The following is a 15,638-nucleotide window of genomic DNA, read 5'->3' as shown; positions in this document are numbered from 1 at the left end:
ATGCAGTAGAATTACAGGCTTGCTATGAGCGCCGACCACAGGGTGGCGCTCATAGCAATCTGCCATCAACAACCATAGAGGTCTTGAGGAGACCTCTGGTTGTGATGGAAATGCAGCAATGACCCCCGATCACGTGACGGGGATCATCGCTTCGCGTATTTCCGGACCGGCGTCCGGAAGTGAATTTAAATGCATTTAACTATTTAATAGGCGCTGGCGGATCGCCATTCTGCTCGCACCTATTGCGGTCACATGTCAGCTGACATGTCGTGGCTTTTAGGTGGGCTAGCCGCCGGAGCCCACCTCAAAGCGGGGGATACTGCCAGCTGACGTACTATTCAGTCATCTGGCAACAAGGGGTTAATAAACAACAGTTTATAGTCTACATTATGACGTCCGAGACACTACATACATGTGCTTCGATGTCAGTAGCAAAAGCAATTATTCAAAAGTGTTTTGCAGACGACTTTCGTTTATAATCCGTATCAGATGCTTCTCGAATAAGATTCCAGCAATTTCATTTTCCACTGACATTGTTAGCTCATCTTCATCGTCCTCCATTGTCCATACTTTGGGGGCGGCTTTGGAACATGAACACTTTCATCGTGTGGCACTGGTCTTCTGGCTGAAAGAAGATTAGGATATTCTATTGATTTCTTGTACTTTGCTGAATATCATGTTACATTTGTAAGGCAGAAGTAGCAATCTGTTACATGATCTCTCTGCTCTCTCCATATCATTGGGACAGCGAACGGCATTGAAGTTCGTGATCCATTCAGCTATGCTCTAAGTATGTCAGTACTGTCTTTTGATTTCTCCCCTGCCCAGGATATGTGGTATGCTCTGTACATGGTCAGCCGAATGATTAACTGCCCCTGTGCGAAATTTGCATAATAAGTGCTTGCATGTGTAGATCAGCGATTTATGTTATTTCAGTGGAAAATTCTGAATATACTGTTTCAGAAAAGTTCATATGAGTTTTTAGATTTATAACAGAATATTATAATGTTTCGTATCTCTCAAAAACCTTATGTGATAGGAAAAAATCTGTTGTAATTTCTGAAATCAGCATGAAAAAATCTATCAGGAGCACTCAAAATTGTCTGAGGGACAAAATCTTGGTAACACAGTGTCACTTGTGCTATATGCAGGAATGCCGCAACATCAGAGCATATAACAGAAATCACGTCTCGTCTGAAGCCTGGCCACAGGTAGGGTATCAATGGAGCCCTATATTGACAGTCACAGGGGTCATCAGCTGACCCCTCCCCCCCTGTCTGTCATGACAACCCATCAGTGACCCTCAATCACGTCACCGGCGCGCCGATGAGCAGAGAGAATGACATGCACACTTGCCTGTGTGTGTTAAATCCCGCTGACAGAGATTGACAGAGGCATTTAACAGGTTAACAATTGCGGGCGGAGCACCCTTTCCACCCACGATTGTTAGCGGCAAGTCATAGTAACATAGTTTTGAAGGCTGAAGGAAGACCTTATGTCCATCTAGTTCAGCCTATTTTTAGTGCAGCTGTTATGCATTGTTGATCCTGGGGAATGCAAAAAACCCACAGAGTAGAAGCCAATTTTCTCCATAGGGAAAAAAATTCCTTCCCCTAAGCTGGGTCAACCATCTACCTATAATATTCTGTTATTCGTAACCTTCTATACTGTTACTCACAAGAAAAGTATCCATTCCTTTCTTAAATTCATTCAGTGAGTTGGCCATCACCACTTCCTCAGGAAGAGAATTCCAGAGCCTCACTGCTCTTACCGTGAAGAACCCTCTTCTATGCTGGTGTAGAAATTGTCTTTCCTCCAAACGAAGAGAATGCCCCCTTGTTCTTGTCACAGTCCTTGGTACAAACAGTTCATTGGAGAGATCTCTGTATTGCCCTCTGATATACTTGTACATATATATTAGGTCTCCCCTAAGTCTTCTCTTTTCTAGAGTAAATAGACCTAATTTTGAAAACCTTTCTGGGTATTGTAGTGAACCAACTCCATTTATCATTTTAGTAGCCCGCCTTTGAACCCTTTCAAGTTCAGTAATGTCTTTCTTGAGCACAGGCGTCCAAAATTGCACACAATACTCCAAGTGTGGTCTGACGAGTGATTTGTACAGAGGGAGAATTATGTTTTCATCTCGTGTCCCCAGACCTCTTCTAATACATCCCATGACCCTATTTGCTTTGGTGGCAGCTGCCTGACACTGGGCACTCCAATTTAGCTTCTTATTGACTAAGATGCCTAAGTCTTTTTCCATGTCTGATTTCCCCAGCAGTTTCCCATTTAGTAAGTAATTGTAGCATCTGTTTCTAATTCCCATGTGCATAACCTTACACTTATCTGTGTTAAACCTCATTTGCCATTTTTCAGCCCAAATCTCCAATTTACTCAAATCTGTCTGTAGTTGCAAACTGTCCTCCTTTGTGTTAACTACCTTACATAGTTTTGTATCATCTGCAAATACTGATATTTTACTGTGTAAGCCATCCACTAGATCATTAATAAATATATTAAACAGTAGGGGGCCCAATACAGAACCCTGTGGTACCCCACTAGTAACCCTTGCCCAATCTGAGTATGCACCATTAATAACCACTCTTTGTTTTCTATCACTCAGCCAGCTACCTACCCAGCTACACACATTTTCCCCTAGCCCAAGCTTTATCACCTTACTTACCAATCTTTTATGTGGGACAGTGTCAAATGCTTTAGAGAAGTCGAGATAAATGACATCCAATGATTCTCCTTGGTCCATTTGAGAGCTTACATCCTCATAGAAGCTGATCAGATTAGTTTGACAGGAGCGATCCTTCATAAATCCATGTTGATATGGAGTTAAACATTTATCGACATTGAGATATTCCATAATGGTATCCCTTAGAAACCCTTCAAAAATTTTACCCACAACAGATGTTAAGCATACCGGCCTATAGTTTCCAGGTTCCCTTCTACACCCCTTTTTGAATATTGGTACCACATTTGCTTGCCGCCAATCAAAAGGAACAGACCCTGTTTCTATAGAGTCTTTAAATATAAGGAATAGAGGCCTGTCTATCTCATTACTTAACTCCCTTAATACCCGAGGGTGCATGCCATCAGGGCCTGGTGATTTCTCAATTTTAATCTTACTAAGGCGGTTCTGCACTTCTTCCTGGGTTAGGCAGGTAAGGCCTGTTTCACACATCCGTTTGTGTCCATCAGTCAAAATCCGCCGTTTTGCAAAAAAGACGGATCCGCCGTTTTTCTTGGCGGATCCGTTTTTTTTCCCATTGAGTTGCATAACTGGTGGATCTTGACAGATGGCCATCCGCTGGATTCTTTTGTTTGCGGATCCGCCAAAATTTTGACGTCCATGCCCGAACGGACCATGCAACGTTTTTTCGGGTGGCCGGATCCGCATTTCTCACTGCGCATGCCCGAAAGACTTCACTCAGCCGCAAATTTAACCCTAAACTCTGTTCTGGCGGCTGAAAAATTCTCTCTCTCTCTCTCTCTCTGCGGTTCCTTTAAAATTCTTCCTTTGACGGATCCGTTAAAATAACGGTCCGGTGACAAACGTTGTGGTCAGTACAGGAACGGATCCGTTATCTGCCATTTTAGCGGATTTTGACTGACCAAAAAAACTGATGTGTGAAACAGGCCTAATACTTGATGGGGAGTTTACGTTATCACTCTGCATTTCCCCTGGCAAATCCTTTTCCTGTGTGAACACCGTTGAGAAAAAAGTATTTAAAACATTTGCTTTTTCCACATCGCTCTCTATGATTTCACCCTCATTGTTCTTTAAAGGGCCGACACCATCAATTTTAATCATTTTACTGTTTATATAATTAAAGAATAGTTTGGGGTTTGTTTTACTTTCCTTAGCAATGAGTCTCTCAGTTTCCACTTTTGCTAAATGATTAGTTTTTTACACATTTTATTTTTTTCACTATAACTTTTTAATGCTTCTTCATTGCCTTCTTGTGTTAGCTTCTTAAATTCCTTGTTCTTGTTATTTATTGCCCTTTTTACATCCTTATTTAGCCACATTGATGTTCTCCTGTTCCTAGCCCTTTTATTTCTGTATGGTATGGCTAGCTTGCAGTGGGTGTGAAAAACTGATTTAAATATTTCCCATTTATTTTCTATGCTCCTATTTTTGAAGACATTGTCCCAATCAGTTCGGCGAAGGTCCTCTCTAAGCTGATGAAACTTTGCTTTCCTGAAATTCAACGTTTTTTTTCAGCGTCCTGGCTGTAATACACAGCCATCATCTGCTGGGTATGGGGTGGGCTCGCTGCGCTCTCTCCATACACCCGCTTCCGACTTGCATCGTATGTGTACAGCGAATGTTGTGAAGGGGTTAAAAATTAAAATGTTAAATCTTGCAATTTTCACATTGACGTTCCATGTAATAAGAGGCTCATGTCTACAACACTAAATGATGGGAGTACTTTATTCTTTCTTAGTACTGTGAGACAATGACAGGGAAAAATCATTGAGCGACTGTCTGCCCAAAAATCCATGGAATGAAGGTATGTTTCAACTTTTGTCCCTCTCTAAGCCGCCAAAGTGTGCCTAGCTTGGGTGAAGATGGGGTGTGGCGAACACTGCTCGGTGAATTTATCAAACTTTACACCACTTTAGGAAAAAATAACAAGCAGGTAGCTGCTAAATACCTTCCTGTTCTGCCCGGCAATGATCTCTGCTGGCTCTAGTGGCATTTCTACTTTTTCATTTCAGCTTACGTCGAAAGATCACTACCTTTTTTTTTCCACTCTGCTCTGTCAACAGGTCTTCACTGAAGAAGTCATGCTGATTGACAGCTGGCTCCCCGCAGTTAGACAGCGGAGAGCAGGCTTTCAATCAGCATGACTTCAGCAAAGATGCTCTGTTGAGAACAGTAGAGGAGAAGAAGCTTCTTTCTTGACATGATGACACTGGAAGAAGGGTCGCGGTGACTCAGTGGTTAGCACTGCAGCCTTGCAGCACTGGCGTTCTCTGTTCAAATCCCAGCAAGGAAAACATCTGCAAGGAGTTTGTATGTTCTACCTGTATTTGCGTGGGTTTTCTCCGTGTACTACGGTTTCCTCCTACATTCCAAAGACATACTGATAGGGAATTTAGATTGGGAGCCCCATCGGAAACAGTGATGATAATGTCTGCAAAAACTGTAAAGCGTACGTAATATGTTAGCGCTATATAAAAATAAAGATCATTATTAAAGGAGTGGTCCGTGACTGTTCTGAGCTGTCAGAGATTGTCGCAAGGTAGCACAGGGTGGTAGTTAGCAACTACCTGCCTGTAAGCTCTTAGCCCCATAGCAGAAAATAACCAATGTCACTGAAAAACCCTTTAAGATGCTTAGCCCCAAAGGGGACAGTGATGATGATGATGTCGCTAACGTCTCTTGTCAACGACCGTTTTAAACAGTCAGTGCTACTTGTGGTTTTAATGGATCACACTCATGCCCATGTTGTTCTATGTGGCCGTACATGTCCAATGTTTTCCCTGGCCAAGTGGCAGCATGTACGATTTGCCTCTGAGAATCAGATGCCACTCGACCATTCATTTTGATGGGTCCATGAAAAATTTTTTACCGCACTTGGATAACTTATCTGATGTTTCTGATTTTTTTTTTTTTACATTATTATAATCCTATTTTGTGATTTTGTTAATATAATTTGATTTATTTTTACAGAAGCCAACATGGAGGGAGCAGAAGACCAGCTCAGCTTTGCTCTACTGGATTGTGTGTTAGACATGTTCCCCGGACGTGCAGAATGCCAACAGATTCTTAATGACCTCGATGAAAAGTTAAAAGTAAATGCTCAGAGGTAATGAACGGTAATATTTACACTTAATGGCTTAATCTCGACCCATTTTTGTGGGTCAAAGTATTCTTTAGATGTTTGATGAACGTGGTTCTCACCACATGGGTGGACTTGGTTCAGCCTCGTTTCATGGCTGTCAGGTGGTTGCACATGCAATATTTAAAGGAAAAAAATCCCCAAAAGTGTATTTTTGATCCTTCGTACAATTTTTACACTGACTGACACTTGTTATTCTGTACAGATCACTTCTCAACAGTCTATTATTATCATCACAGACAGGATTACTGTGAAAGCAGGGGTGGGTGCCACAAATGTACAAGATGGGAACATTCCTTAAAGGAAATCTGGTGATTTTTGAAGATCTCAATCTGTAAAATGTCTCGTCCTATGCCCTATTAATGGGGGCTGCTTGTCCCACAAAAGGACTTTATTTTGAGGGTCCACATTTTATCTATTCAAAAAGAATGTGCATGATTATTAAGGGACTTATTTTTTGGAGCAGGGGTAATTTTCGTCAGGCAGTGTATCTCACCGTATTTCCATAAGGCACAGTATTAGGATTCGGCTCTAATTGCCGGTTCAATTAGTTGTGATTTGCATACTTGTGCTGTCTTTCCAACTCGCTAATCTTCCTGCTTCTCTAAATGTTAATGTTAAAGCATTGTGAGATGCAGTGTAAAAGTTAATTGGCATATGAGCACGTGACGACTGATCAAACTGGCAAGCAGGGCCAAATCCTGACAGGGTGTACACTATACCCAGTTGGAATTCAGCATAATATTGTGCCTGAAGAATACTAACTTTTCCTGGAAAACAGCTTTAATTAACCTAGAGAAAACCCTTAGTGTTTTAACTTACCACGATACACCTTTCATGACTCCCTTTGAGTATGTGCACCTCCACATACAGTATGATATACCCACCATGTATTTCAGCACACAAGCACAGTATGATGACTCAATTACACTGTATAATGGTCAATAGCTCAAAAGTTTACCTACCCTGGCCAAAATTTTTGCTTTCATGGCCTTTTTTCAGAGAATATGAATGATAACACCAAAACTTTTTCTCCACTCATGGTTAGTTGTTGGGTGAAGCCTTTCATTGTGTTTTTTACTGTGTTTTCTCTTTTTAAATCATAATGACAACCAAAAGCATCCAAATGACCCTGATAAAAAGTTTACATACCCTGGTGAATTTGGACTGAAGTTGACACAAATGGGTTTGAGTGGCTACTAAAGGTAACAGCATCACCTGTGACCTGTTTGCTTGTAATCAGTGTGTGTGCGTAAAAGCTGAGTGAGTTTCTGGGATCCAGACAGACTCTTGCATTTTTCATCCAGCCACTGATGTTTCTAGATTGTGAGACATGGGGAAAGCAAAAGAATTGAATGGATCTATGGGAAAAGGTAGTTGAACTGTAAAAGAGGAAAGGGATACAAAAAGATATCCAAGGAATTGATAATGCCAGTCAGCAGCATTCAAACTGTGATTAACAAATGGAAAATCAGGGGCTCTATGAAAACAAAACCATGGTTAGATAGACCAACAAAAATGTTATCCACAACTGCCAGGAAAATTGTTCGGGATGCAAACAAAAACCCACAAATAACATCAGCTGAAATACTGGACTCTCTGAAAACTAGCAGTGTGGCTGTTTCAAGATGCACAATAAGGAGGCACTTGAAGAAAAATGAGCTGCATGGTTGAGTCACCAGAAGAAAGCCATTACTACGCAAATGCCACAAAGTATCTCTCCTACAATATGCAAAACATCACAGAGACAGGCCTAAAAGCTTCTGGAACAAGGTAATTTGGAGTGAGGAGACCAAAATGTAACTTTTTGGCCACAACCATAAACCTTACATCTGAAGAGAGGTCAATAAGGCCTATGATGAAAGGAACACCAATCCTATTGTAAAGCACAGAGGTGGATCGCTGATGTTTTGGGCATGTGTGAGCTACAAAGGCACAGGCAACTTGGTCAAAGTTGAAGGAAAGATGAATGCAGCACGTTATCAGCAAGTACTAGAGGCAAATTTGCAATCATCAGCCCGGAAGCTGCGCATGGGACGTACTTTGACGTTCCAACATGATAACGATCCAAAACACGAGGCCAAGTCGACCTGTCCTTGGCTACAGCAGAACAAAGTGAAGGTTCTGGAGTGGCCATCTCAGTCTCCTGACTTCAGTATCATTGAGCCACTCTGGGGAGATCTCAAGCGCGCAGTTCGTGTTAGACAGCCCAGGAATTTACAGGAACTGGAGGCTTTTTGCCAAGAAGAGTAGGCAGCTTTACCATCTGAGAAAATAAAGAACCTCATCCGCAGCTACCATAAAAGACTTCAATCTGTCATTAATATTAGATGGGGCAACACAGGCTATTAAGAAATGGGGTATGTGAACTTTTGATCAGGGTCATTTGGATGTTTTGGGTTGTCATTATGATTTAAAAAGAGACCAGTAGTTTGACAATAAATGGCTTCACCCAATCACTAACTATGAGTGGAGAAAAAGTTTTGGTGTTATCATTCATATTCTCTGAAAAAAGACCAAGAAAGCAAAAATTCTGCTGTGGTATGTAAACTTTTGAGCACAACTGTAAATACAATATGATGTCCTCAACAAACTCCCCTATACATTATGATATTCCACCACACAAGCACAGTATGATGACCCAAACACAGTGTATAATGGTTCACAGCTCCCTATATATAGCATGATGTCCCCAAAGCTTGCTATATACAGTGTGTTGGCCCCCACAGCTCTCTATACAGTTACAACAGCTCCCCTATATACAATATGTCTCTACAGCGCCCTACATACAGCATGATGGCCCCTCAGCTTTTTATACACCGTTTAATATCCCTCATAGCTCTTCATACACAATATGATGACCCATGCAGTGCCCTATACATGACATTATGACCTGTTCACATTTTAATGCCATTATACCATATGCAGTACTGTATACACTATGCAGCTCCGTCGTATAGAGTGTGGTGGCTCCACAGCTACCTTATATACAATATCGGTTCCCTCTCACTCGGGGGCCCCATAGTAGCTGTGATGTTTGCCCTAATGTCTGAAGGTGAGGCCAAGGACCCCGAATTCTCCGGTCTTCTGGTGGGCTAGTCTGACACTGTTGCTTGATATTGCCTTCTACTAGTTATAAGATTCATCTTCAACACAGATTTCAGTGGGAAATGTGTAGTTCTTTATTTCCCTTCCCCTTTTATGCTGATCTGTGACTATAGAAATTGGCATATGTTGGCGTGTAGCTCTAGTGAGTGGATTAGAGGGTAAGTGCAGGAACATGAAAGAGAAGAGTGTTCTGCATGAGAGAAGTACTGGTGATTCTCTTAAACATATGTATCCATAGCTTGTGTGTTATGATATATTTTATAGACACTTACATGACTGGCACAGAATTAATGGTAATATTTTGTGGTTGTCATAATAGCTTGAATGCTATATTAAAGTATCGTCCTGCTGCCATTACCGTTAGACCTACTTTTCTTATTGGGTTACCAGTAGGTAATACCTGCAAGCTGACTTAAGGAGAAGTTTTCTGTGAGCACTGATGTAATGAAAACAATCTGTCCTACGGTAACAGTGGTGGGGCGTGGGTACACAGCAGGAGGACTGCATGGTATGAGAGAACTAGTCCTCTAGTGATAATCTCTTTCTAATAAAGCACTAATTTCCAGGACGTCCTATCCTGACAGCACAATGGGTTTGTCCTTTCATTCTTACACGGACAGGAAATGCACGAGAGGTTAAAGGTCCCCTCCCACGCCCACACGCCAGTGTTTTTCCTGTCCCTGTAAGGACAGGCACGAGAGCGCCGTGGAGGAAGAGAGCGGCGGCATCCAGCAGAAGAAGCTTACCGGAGGGCCAGGGGGATCGGGGTCCAAACGCCAAATCCTGTCAGATGGCCCGGGGTGACACCCCCCCTAAGGGGTTCTCCGCCAGGCGTCCCGTGGAGCGCTTCTCCGGGACTCGGGGCCGCTTCCACTCAGCGGGGCTCCCGCCACATCGTCCAGAGACGCTGGAGCGTCGGGGGCCGCGTCACTTCCGGGTGCCCGAGGACGACTTACGGCGGCGCCACGGCATGGCTGCATGAGCGCGGGCAGACGCGGCAGACAGGCGGCTCGGGTCTCCCGACTGGAGGTAGGATAAAACTGGGGTGGGGGGGCGACCATACAGGTGCGCTGTAATCCCTCTCCACCATGGAAAACGCCGCACATCCCGAGCAGCCAGCGTCCGTAAGTAGGGCACTGGAATGTGGGGTGGGCTGTATATTCCAAAAAAAGACAGGAGCTTTAATAAAAACTCCTGTGCTTTGTATTAAGGAGAAGACTGCACCGACTCCTACAACATCGACCTCCAGGAGACCCAAATGCCCCATCTGTGCCAACAAATTACCGGGGTCATGGAAAAAACCCCTATGTGAGGACTGCACCCTGAAGATCATCAGAGGCGAACATGCCTCTTTCCTGGCAGAAATGCACACAATGGTCAGAGAGGAGGTCCAGGCCTCCGTCTCCGGACTGCTGCCAGTTCAGTCTTCCAGCCAGCCGCAGGCTAAGAGACCAAGATGGGAGTCCGATCAGACGATGAGCCGAATACGGACTCAGAGGAGGAGGGCGAGATCACCTCAGAACCCCCGGAGATAAGGAAAAGATACCTCTTCTCCTCGGAAAACACGGACAAGCTTCTTGGCGTCGTGAGAAGCACCATGAAGATTGAGGAGGCCCCAAAGGCTCAATCCATCCAGGACGAGATGTTCGGAGGCCTTAGATCGAGGATCCGTCAGGTCTTCCCAGTTAATGACCATTTCCAGGACGTCCACCTGACAGCACCATGGAGGACGTCCTCCTCCTCCTTACAGGGACAGGAAAGCACACGAGAGGTTAAAAGGCCATGTCCCACCCCCTTTCCCTCAGTGTTTTTCCTGTCCCTGCACGGAGGGACACGCGAGAGCTTACCGGAGGGGCCCAGGGGATCGTGCGGCCGGTCCAATCCTTCCCCTATCAAGAGGTCCCGGGGCCGAAACTTCCCGGTGGGGAGTCCCTCGGCTCCAAAGGCCAGGAGCAGGACGACGCTCCTGGAGGGAGCCGTTCCTCCCGGTGGGGGGGCTCTCGGCTCCAGGACGGGTCGGCTCCCCGCAGGCGGCTGGCCGTGCGGGCACCGACAGAAGTGGGCGCAATCGGCCGCGGCGGGCCGAGTACCCGCAGGACGACGCCGACGGCTGGGCATTGGAGGCCGGAGCGCCATAGCAGGCGGGGAGGCGGCTCCCTGCACGCGCCGAGCGCGGTCGCGCGCAGATGCCCGGCAGGAAGTGGAGGCGCGGCTTACCAGCGTCACATCCGGTGACACCAGACGCCGGTTTCAAATCCAGGGCGCGCGCGCTCCTGGACCACAGCGTTCTCCAGAGTCGTCACAGGTCGTTCCAGGCTGTGTGACTGCATCGGACGCCAGGGGATGGAAGGCAACACTGCATCTGGTGGAGGGGTAAGTGCGCATAGCGCAGACCACCCTCCGCACCCGTCCCCACAGCCCAGATCTGATGAGGTGCCCCTTATGTTATCAGGAAAAGGGAACCCCGGCAGAGTCCCCCTCGGGGAAGGACCCGGCGAAAGCCACCTCCAAATCAGTCAGATGTCCGGTGTGCAGAGTAAAGCTGCCAGACACCTATAGCAAGACCCTATGCGGTCCCTGTACCTCCAGGGTCATAGGCGAGGAACAGCCATCTCTACTTTCCGAAATGAGGTCGCTGATAAGGGAAGAGATTCAGGCCTCTACAACCCGGCGTCGATCCCCCAGCCCTGGGCCAAGTCGCAAGCGTCCGAGGTGGGAACCAGTCCCAGTATCAGAGGCGAGCCCTAGCGAGGAATCCGATTTCTGGGACTCAGATCAGGAGGAAGAAGGCGAGATCCTGGGGGATAGTCAGGAGCAGAACAGAAAGTACCTATTCAGACTGGAGGATACGGACGAGCTGGTACACACGGTCAGAAATACCATGCAGATGGAAGAAGTCCCTAAGCCACAGTCCAGACAGGACTTAATGTTTGGAGGACTGGTGTCCCGCAAACAGGTGGTGTTCCCTGTAAGCGAGCACATCAAAGCAATGATCCTGGAGGAGTGGAAAGAAGCAGAGCGTCGGTTGACACTCTCCCGAGACTTTAAAAATAGACTGCCCTTCGATCCCGAGGAAACTCGGGCGTGGGAAGAAGTCCCTAAGATCGACGTCCCAGTCGCCAAGGTTACTAAGAAGTCGGCTATCCCAGCCGAGGACTCATCCGGTCTTCGAGACCCGATGGATAGAAAGGCGGACGTCTTGTTAAGAAGAGCATGGGAGACGTCGGCGGCCCTGATTAGAGCCAACATAGCAGCCACCTCGGTGGCTAGGTCTATGTTCCTGTGGTTGGGGCAGTTGGAGGAACACCTAACCAACAAGACCCCGAGGTCAGAGATACTAGCATCTCTTCCTCTCTTGAAATCAGCCACGGCGTTCCTGTCGGATACGTCGGCGGAATCAGTTAGGTTTGCGGCCAGAAACAGCTCCCTCTCTAATGCGGCCCGGAGAGCAGTCTGGCTTAGATCCTGGTCGGGGGATAACCCTTCTAAAGCAAAGTTATGTGCCATCCCTTTCTCGGGTCTGAGGGTGTTTGGTCCAGCCCTGGATAATATCCTTGAGCTGGTGTCCGATAAGAATAAGGGATTCCCGGAAGAAAAGCCCAGGCGGTCCCAGTCCTTTCGGAGAGGCTCCTTCAGAGGACAGTCAAAGTTTAGGGGCCGGGCGAGGTCTAATAGAAGCTCCTACAAAGGCTCCTTCAGCCAAAGTGGGAGTAACAGAGGTCCCCCATTTGCATCGACATCTAGATCGAGGAGACAATGACGCCATAGGCATTGGGGGGAGACTTCGCCACTTTGCAGCAAACTGGTCACGAGTCACCAACAATCAGTGGGTCCTCAGAACCATCAGGGAAGGTTACAGGATAGAGCTCTATTCTCCTCCCCCCGACAGATATATTGCCCCCACCGTCGTCCGGGAGGACTCCGCAATGTGGTCGGATCTTCAGGACATGTTAGACTCAGGGGTCATAATACCAGTTTCACCGTCAGAAAGAGGGAAAGGGCACTACTCTTCCCTGTTTGCAATCACAAAGAAATCCGGCGAAGCCCGCACCATCATAAACCTGAAGCCACTAAATACTTGGGTCAGATACAGGAGGTTCCGGATGGAATCAATCCGATCCGCAATTCCTCTGATAGACAGGGACGCAGTTATGTGCACCCTAGACCTAAAAAAGGCATACTATCAGGTTCCTATTCATCCCTCATCCCAAGGCCTACTAAGGTTCGCGATCAGTTCACCAGCCCGGACCTGCCATTTCCAGTTCCAGGGTCTTCCATTCGGGCTGGCCTCAGCTCCCAGGATCTTTACAAAGCTGGTGGTAGAGGTGGTGGCCTACCTGAGAGATCAGGGTATTGTGATTGTGCCGTACCTGGACGACTTCTTACTGGTGGCAAGATCCAAAGAAGCGCTCATCCGAGACAGGATCCGAACAACTACTGTGATGGAGTTCCTGGGCTGGGTGATCAACTGGGAGAAGTCGGACCTCACACCAGACACCAGAAAGGTATTCCTGGGAGTCCTCCTAGACTCAGCCGACAGAATATCCTGGCTACCCGAGCAGAAGCAGAAGTCCATTCAGGCCAGAACCAGAGGCCTGTTGAAGCGTCAATGCTCCATTAGGGAAGCAATGGAGGTCCTGGGCCTCATGACGGCCTGCATCCAGTGTGTCCGTTGGGCCCAATTCCACTCGCGGTTGTTACAAAGAGAGATTCTCGCGAGGTGGGACAGGAGTCAGGCGTCGCTAGACAAACCCCTAAGGCTCTCAGGATGAGTAAAGGAGTCCCTTCGCTGGTGGTTACAGGCCAGGAACCTTCAGGTGGGCGTGCATTGGACAACCTCTCCATACGTGGTAGTCACCACAGACGCAAGTGCGTGGGGATGGGGAGCCCACATAGAAGGGAAGATCTTCCAGGGGAAGTGGCCAGCAAGCATCAAGGCCAGATCCTCCAATTTCAAGGAACTCTTCGCGGTCTGGGAAGCGTTGCGGAGAAACCGGTCGGTACTAAAGAGTCGTCATGTTCGCATTTTATCCGACAATACAACGACAGTGGCATTCCTGAAACACCAAGGAGGAACCAGACATCAACCACTACAGGCACTGGCGGAAAAGATATTCACGTGGGCAGAACGGACAGTTCGATCCGTGACCGCGGTACATCTAGAGGGTTCCCAAAACGAAGTGACAGACAACAGATCCACCCGACAGAGTGGGAATTGAACGTAGAGATCTTCGACCAGCTTTGTCAGCGCTGGGGGAACCCCAGTATAGATCTCTTCGCAAGCCGGAAGAACTCGAAGGTTCCCAGATTCTACTCCCTAAATCCGATGGACCATCCAGAAGGCGTAGACGCCCTGAGTCAGACTTGGGGAGAATCCCTCTCTTATGCGTTCCCACCACTGGCCCTCATACCGGCAGTGCTCAGAAAGATACGCGAGGACCACACAAGAGTGATATTGATAGTGCCATACTGGCCGAGGAGAAGCTGGTTTTCCCTTCTGGGAGCCATGGCAGTAGAAGATCCAGTCGAGCTGCCCTTGTGGGAGAACATCATCCACCAGGGCCTGATCCACCACCCGGACCCAGCAAGACTCCATTTATCAGCTTGGATCCTGAGAGGGACATCCTGAAGGCAAAAGGATTGTCGGAGCAGGTCATATCCACCCTACAGGCCAGCAGGAAGCCGGTGACGTCGGCAATTTATCGGAAGATATGGAAAAGATTCTGTCTGGAGGGTGGCAGGTCCGAGCTCGTGGCAGGCACCCCTGATCTCCCTAACATACTAGGGTTCCTGCAGGCAGGTTTTAATAAAGGCCTCAAGCCCAGCACTCTAAAAGTCCAGGTTTCAGCTTTGACCGCCTTCTTCGATTATCAGTTAGCTGCACATCCCTGGGTGATAAGGTTTATAAAAGCCACACAGCGCCTGCGCCCCACGATTAGGCAGCTCACCCCGCCATGGGACCTGGGCCTGGTACTTCGGTTCCTCTGCTCGGACACTTTCGCCCTTAGTGAGAAGATAGCCATCCCTGCTCTCACTCGTAAAACGGCCTTTCTAGTAGCCATTACCACGGCCAAAAGAATAGGGGAGATCCAGGCCCTATCCACTAAGGATCCATACCTCCAGATAAGAGAGGATAGTATAATCCTAAGGTTAGACCCGGCATTTACCCCGAAGGTAGCCTCTACAAGAAATCTGAACCAGGAGGTAGTGTTACCCTCTTTCTGCGATAATCCCCGAAATGAGAAGGAGCGGCGGCTCCACTCGCTAGACGTGAGGCGCGCAGTTATAGAATACCTAGAGGCCACCAATAGTTGGCGTGTCGACCCGAACCTGTTCGTTCTCTTTGGAGGTAGGAATAAAGGGAAGAAGGCCTCTAAGGCGTCCATCGCGCGTTGGATTACCTCAGTAATCTCGGATGCCTACCAGGCTGAAGGCGCCAGCCCGCCTGATTCCTTAAAAGCCCACTCTACGAGGGCGGTATCGGCCTCATGGGCCGAGCGGGCGGGGGCGTCAGTTGATCAAATTTGTCGAGCGGCAACCTGGGCTAGTCTTAATACATTCTGCAAACACTACAAACTAGATGTGTTAGCTGGCCAACAAACCGCATTTGGGAGAAAAGTTCTCCAGGCAGTAATCCCACCCTGAGGAGGTGCTTTGGTACTCTCCATGGTG

At 47.2% G+C, this 15,638-nt stretch overlaps 1 protein-coding gene across 12 annotated transcripts in view; it reads left to right on the top strand.

Annotated features, from left to right (window-relative positions):
* Positions 1-15,638, top strand: part of KIAA0825 (KIAA0825 ortholog) — a 556,500-nt gene that overhangs the window by 13,545 nt on the left and 527,317 nt on the right. For 11 of the 12 annotated variants that reach the window (XR_012234833.1, XR_012234815.1, XM_073589638.1 and 8 more), the window contains exon 2: positions 5,690-5,825. Coding sequence is in view for 10 of the 12 variants with exons in the window: in XM_073589638.1 (XP_073445739.1) it covers positions 5,690-5,825 (136 nt within the window). In the remaining 2 variants the exon portion in view is untranslated. Of the gene's footprint in view, positions 1-4,457; positions 4,524-5,689; positions 5,826-15,638 lie in introns of all 12 variants that reach the window. The other variant, XM_073589488.1, reaches the window with a different exon arrangement.

Source organism: Dendrobates tinctorius, unplaced genomic scaffold, assembly GCF_039654945.1.
Source record: "Dendrobates tinctorius isolate UK_male_01 unplaced genomic scaffold, ASM3965494v1 ptg000003l, whole genome shotgun sequence".
Classification (NCBI taxonomy): domain Eukaryota; kingdom Metazoa; phylum Chordata; class Amphibia; order Anura; family Dendrobatidae; genus Dendrobates; species Dendrobates tinctorius.
The sequence above is the reverse complement of the archived record's forward strand: the minus strand, read 5'-3'. Positions and strand labels throughout refer to the sequence as shown.